The 6661-nt window shown below is 33.3% G+C and overlaps 1 protein-coding gene across 3 annotated transcripts in view; it reads left to right on the forward strand.

Moving 5' to 3' along the window:
• The window catches only part of CCDC82 (coiled-coil domain containing 82), a 36843-nt gene that overhangs the window by 3009 nt on the left and 27173 nt on the right, over positions 1–6661 (forward strand). For 2 of the 3 annotated variants that reach the window (XM_008565889.1, XM_008565890.1), the window contains exons 3-4: positions 2040–2770; positions 3223–3433. In XM_008565889.1, the coding sequence (XP_008564111.1) occupies positions 2054–2770; positions 3223–3433 (928 nt within the window). In that variant the 5' untranslated portion in view covers positions 2040–2053. The remainder of the gene's footprint in view (positions 1–2039; positions 2771–3222; positions 3434–6661) is intronic. The other variant, XM_008565891.1, reaches the window with a different exon arrangement.

Below are 6661 nucleotides of genomic sequence, written 5' to 3' on the forward strand. Positions count from 1 at the left end.
ATAATCTGTTTATAACCTGGAGGAGAAACTGGGTGGACATATCATACAGCAATACTGTATACACAAAACCATACTTAGAACAGTAATATAGGGATTTTTTAAAAGGGTAATTTTGACCACACACAGTCTTCATCTTTGCTGATTTTAATATCAGCCTTCTGTAAAATGTAACCCAAGTATAATTTCAAGTAGCAGACTGTTTGGTATATTGGCTAGGATTTGTTAGATTGCTATTACGATGCTGATTATATCTTGTAGCAGTTACTATCATAAGGTTGTATTTCAGCCTATACTATAAAGATAATTTCTGTTGTATAATCATAGGAACCCCTGTTGTTCTGATTTTATATGAGGCATTACCGTTATAGAGGTAGTTGCATTGCCTTGTAAATATACCAGAATTTGTATAATCAAATGAGTGGTATCCTCTCCACCCCCCATACCCTAAGAAAAAAAGTAATCATCTTGGAAAGCTATAAACTTGGTCAAGTAATTATGTCATTGCTTGAAAACTTTGTTGGCATTGCCTTTTTGGAATTACCTTCAGAGCTTACAGCACACTTTTTGAGTATGTTTAATGATAATTAATCTTTACCTTGCAGATTTGGATTTCATTTCTGGAAGCTACTAGCAGTCCTTTATAACTGAGACAAGTGAATCATGATGTGGGTGTTGCAGCCACTCTTTGGGATAAAAAAATGAAATGTGATTGTTTTAATATTTTTAGATTTTTGTTTTTGCTTTTTTGATACTATGATTTATAGAAAAGCCCCTGGAATATTCTGTGCTATGGTAGAAATATTGGAATAATCAGCTTTATGAGATGATGTCTTTGAAGGGGATAGCACTCAATTGAATATTTAAGCTCTTATACATGTGTTATGAGGTCAGGCTCATTATATGTGATCATATTTCTATTCCTTAGCAACCACATAAGTACATATGTATTACTGTTTTTCTAGTTGTCTTACCTGTCAATAATTGTTCATTTAATATATGCTTGTGATAATTTTATTGGAATTCACCCTTTTCTTAATCAGAAACTGGCAGGTTTTGTTTTCCTTCCCAATACCATGCTCTGCTTCTCTATGAAACTTTTTAGTTTTTTTTACCTGACTACATTATTGAATTTTTAGTAAGTTTTCTATTAGATTACATTGTATCTTTAATTTTGGGTGGTTTAAGCCATCACCATTTTACTAAGGTATATAGAGGCTACAAACTTATTAGATAGGTTATCTCTCAATTTTTCACTACTATCTTATTTATGTCAATTACTATTTTATAACCTTATTCATGTCAATTGGTTGATTCTTTATATTATAATTCATGTCATTTCTCTGGTCAGAATTCTTTGCCTACGGAATGATTCATTCTGGTAATCCCATCCTACTTTTCCATCCTTTTCTCCTTTTTTTAGCATAAAGCTTTTTTTTTTTCCGCACACCTTTTTAGTCACATTTATTTACTGAGCGTAACCATACTTTGGTTCTTTCTCAGTGCCAAAGTTTTGCCCTTACCATTTGTACCTACTTGAAATCCCTTGTTCTTTCATTCTTTCTGTTCAAATATAACCAGTCCTTCAGAACTATATCAGATCACTTCTGTTGAAGACAATCTTCAGTGAAACATTTGCCCTACTGATCTTCCTGCATCTTTACACTTCTATTACAGTTATTTTTATTAGTCATTTGATACTAAACAAATGCTACCTTGGATTTTTCTTATATGTTTGTATGTTTTAGTTCTACATATAGATAATAATCTTCTGAAGGACAGGGCCATGATTTTTATTTCTGTGTGTCCCTTTCAGCCCAACATATAGCATAATTCAGAATAGATGTTCACTTAATTATTTCACAGATGTTCAATAAATTATTAGTTGAATGACTGTTCTGTCATCTTCACTCAGATATTTCATGTGATTTTGCCATTACAGACCATTTAGTAAAGCCAAATAAATATAGTTTATACAATATATGCATTCATTGCTGTGATTTGATTATCATTGTTATATTCCTAATAACTTTATTTTGTAGAAGCTTGAGTGAAAATGGTACATGTTAGAAGACATGGAACAAGGAACAATTCTAAAACTCAAGTGCCTGAGCAGAAATCTCGAGTTGATTGGAGGCGGACTAAAAGAAATAGTATCTCACAATTATTTGATAGTGATGAAGAGCTTGATAGTGATGAAGAGCTTGATAATGATGAAAGTGTTGATAATGAAAGTGTTGGTAGTAATGAAGAGCTTGATAGTAACAAGGGTCTTGAGAGTAATAAAATACCAGAAAATGAAAGAGACCTTAAATTAATTAAAGTTGAAAGTGAAAGAAATAACGGTAAGCATCTCATTAGCATTGGCAACAGTTCAACATATGAAGAAGAATTGAACAAAAACAAACATAGCAGTATTGACTTAACAGACCATGAAAAGCATCCAAGTCAAGAGGAGGATGATCTCAACAAACACACTGGACAAGTAATAGAGGAGGATTTAGAAGAAGAACACATCAAGCGAGGGAAAAGAAAAAGGATATCCTCTGTGATGTATGACAGTGATGAGAGTGATGACAGTGATATACTAGTTAGAAAAGTAGGTGTTAAACATCCGCGTAGAGTAGTTGAGGATGAATGTTCTTCAGTGGAAATGGAGCAAGAAAACCCTGAAAAAACATTAGCTGCACGAAAGCAAGAACAACTCCAGAAACTGAAAGAACTCTCAAAACAAAGATCTCGTCAGAGAAGCAATAGTGGTAGAGATTTTGAGGTGTGTTATATTTTGTTGGTTTTGTTATTGTTTTAAAATTTTTACTTGAAGTATCTAATTTTTATTAAAATGCTGAGTCTCCTATTTCTTAGTAATTTGAGTATCCTTGAACATGTTTGATTGCACTTTTGTATCTAATATATTGTTTCATCATGAGGCTCAGTCCATCACTTTTTAAAATTGAAAGTCTATTTGTTGTTGCTTTTTATGGTCTTTCCTGTTTTTAACTTATTAATGGCCATTTTAAACAGTTTATATTACTTAACCAGGATATATTCTTCCTAATTTCAAAAGGTCAGCATTTAACATTGCAACATTATTTTTAACCTTAATAGGTGAAGTTAATTTCTATGTATCATTTGTTTTGCTCTCAGATTTAATCTTTTAATTTCCTATCCATCCTGATTATTTTAAAGGCAAAGCTTACTGAAGCATTATTTTAATTTAATTAGGATTCTGAAAAGGAATCCTGCCCAAGCAGTGATGAAGATGATGAGGAAGAGGAGGATGAGGAGAATGATTATGGTTATGATGAAGATGGAGGTGATTATATTATTGATGATTTTGTAGTGCAAGATGAGGAGGGTGATGAAGAGAATAAAAACCAGCGAGAAGAAAAATTGACTACATCACAACTGAAATTAGTAAAACAGAATTCTCTTTGTAAGTTAACTATCAAGAAAATGTTTTATGACTTGTTATAATCATGTTATTATATCAACTATCAAATCAGCCTCTTAATATCACATTCTAAATCATTGGTTAGGAGTTATGGTTTCATTTTCAGAAAACTTTAATTTGTCGGTCTAACACTGTGAGTTACTCTTCTTGAAGTGACAGACTCACTTTGTTCCTTTTTGGGACAATGTATGACAGGTTCCCAGGTCTGAAAAAACGTACTTTGTCAGTTGTTCTTTCTAGTAAAAATGGTGTTTCATGACAAATGAGGCTTTGCACAAACTCAATTTGTTACACAAGTGTTTTTCCTCAAAACAATCATTGTACTTACTAGTATGTGGTGTAAGTGCTTCATGCATACTTCCCATTTTATCCTATAGAGAACTAAAAGGATGAGTACTTAAAATTCAAGATATAATAAAATCAGTAATTTTTACTACTTCATCAAGGACATTCTTAAGTGCAAGTGGCTTTTGTACTGTGAGTGCCATGCATACTTCCCATTTTATCCTATAGAGAACTAAAAGGATGAGTACTTAAAATTCAAGATATAATAAAATTAGTAATTTTTACTACTTCATCAAGGACATTCTTAAGTGCAAGTGGCTTTTGTACTGTGAGTGCATAGTAGTGATGACTACAATAATTACTAGTAGTTGGGTGCTACTTCCCATGATTTTTGTCAAGGGGCCATCTGCCCTTACCCATCATTGCTTTTGCACTATCAGTGAAAATGTCAACACAGTGAAAACAGCAAGTAAATTATATCTTAGTGTTGTTATTGCTTTGACCTCACAGATCTCCTTAAATGGGCTTGTGGATTCCCAGAGGTCTGCAGAGCACACTTTGAAAACCACTGGTTTTATCTGACCTTTTAAAGGTTCACTTAAACAGTAAAACCCATCAGAGATAAGAGATTAGGATCTTTTATGTTTTCATATAATTAACGGAAAAATAAATAATAGGACCTAAAAATTTAGGATATATATTATCCTAAATATACATATTTGAATATGTATTATTATTTTGATTCCTATAATTGTACATAAGTTCAAAGATTATTTTACTACTCTGATAGAAACAGGCTGCTGAGTGGATAAATTTTTAATTTTTTTCTTCAAGAGTACATTCCTTTCAAATATTATTTTATTTTATTTTTTTCATAATTGTATGAACGTCTTTATTTTTTATTTTATTACATTTTTTTAATTTAATTTAATTTTATCAATATACAATCTGGTTGATTATTGTGGCCCATTACCGGAACCTCCCTCAGCCCTCTGTCTCTCTCCTCCCTCCCAGCTACCTCATATCTGTTTACTTGTCATAACAACTTCAAGGAATCGTGATTGTTGTGTCTTCTCTCCTCCCCCACCCAGTTTATTTGTGTATTTATTTATTTATTTTTAGCACCTACAAATAAGTGAGACCATGTGGTATTTCTCTTTCTGTGCCTGACTGGTTTCACTTAATATAATTTTCTCTAGGTCCATCCATGTTGTTGCAAATGGCAGTATTTCATTCTTTTTTATAGCAGAGTAGTATTCCATTGTGTAGATATACCACGTTTTCCATATCCACTCATCTGATGATGGACATTTGGGCTGGTTCCAAATCTTAGCTATTGTAAATAGTGCTGCAGTGAACATTGGAGAACAGGTATATCTTTGACTTGATGATTTCTATTCCTCTGGGTATATTCACAGCAGTGGGATAGCTGGGTCATACGGTAGATCTATCTGCAATTGTTTGAGGAACCTCCATACCATTTTCCATAGAGACTGCACCATTTTGTAGTCCCACCAACAGTGTATGAGAGTTCCTTTTTCTCCGCAACCTCGCCAGCATTTAACATTCACAGTCTTTTGGAAATTAGCCATTCTAACTGGTGCGAGATGGTATCTCAAAGTGGTTTTGATTTGCATTTCCTGAATGCTGAGTGATGTTGAACATTTTTTCATGTATCTGTTGGCCATTCGTATAACTTCCTTTGAGGTCCTTTGCCTTTTTAGGTCCTTTGCCCATTTTTTAATTGGGTTACTTGTTTTTTGCTGTAAAGTTGTTTGAGTTCCTTGTATGTTCTGGATATNTATCTGTTGGCCATTCGTATAACTTCCTTTGAGGTCCTTTGCCTTTTTAGGTCCTTTGCCCATTTTTTAATTGGGTTACTTGTTTTTTGCTGTAAAGTTGTTTGAGTTCCTTGTATGTTCTGGATATTAATCCTTTGTCAAATGTATATTTTGCAGATATATTCTTCCACTCTGTTGGTTGTCTTTTACCTCTGTTAATTGTTTCTTTTGATGTGCAGAAGCTTTTTTAGCTTGATATGATCCCATTTGTTTATTTTTCCTTTGGTTACCCATGCTTTTGGGGTCATATTCATGAAGTCTGTGCCCAGTCCCACTTCCTGGAGTGTTTCTCCTGTTTTCTTTAAGAAGTTTTATTGTTTCAGGGTGTATATTTAATTCTTTAATCCATTTTGAGTTGATTTTGGTATCTGGTGAGAGGTATGGGTCTAGTTTCATTCTCCTGCTTATGGATATCCAATTATCCCAGCACCATTGGCTGAAGAGGCAGTCTCTTCCCCAGTGTATACACTTGGTGCCTTTGTCAAAGATCAGATGGCTGTAGGTGTGTGGGTGGATTTCTGGATTCTCTATTCTGTTCCATTGGTCAGTGTGTCTGTTTTTATGGCACTACTAGGCTGTTTCGGTTATTATAGCTTTGTAGTATAGTTTAAAGTCAGGTAGTATTATGCCTCCAGCTTTATTTTTTTTTTTTTGCTCACTATTACTTTGGCTATGTGTGGTCTTTTGTTATTCCATATAAATGTCTGGATAGTTTTTTCCATTTCTGAGAAAAATGTCATTGGAATTTTGATGGGGATTGCATTGAATTTGTATATCACTTTGGGTAGTATGGACATTTTCACAATGTTGATTCTTTCAATTCAACAGCATGGGATATCTTTCCATCTTCTTGTGTCCTCTTTAATTTGTCTCAACAGTGGTTTGTAGTTCTCATTATAGGGATTTTTCACATCCTTAGTTACCTCTATTCCTAAGTTTTTTTTATGGAGGGTGGCTATTGTAAATGGGCAAGCTTTCTTGATTTCTCTTTCTGCATGTTCACTATTGGAGAATAGAAATGCCTCTTTTTTTTTTTGTGTGTGTGTGTGTTTTTTTTGTTTTTTTTTTTTTTTTTTTTTTTTTT

Source organism: Galeopterus variegatus, unplaced genomic scaffold, assembly GCF_000696425.1.
Source record: "Galeopterus variegatus unplaced genomic scaffold, G_variegatus-3.0.2 Scaffold211, whole genome shotgun sequence".
Taxonomy (NCBI): domain Eukaryota; kingdom Metazoa; phylum Chordata; class Mammalia; order Dermoptera; family Cynocephalidae; genus Galeopterus; species Galeopterus variegatus.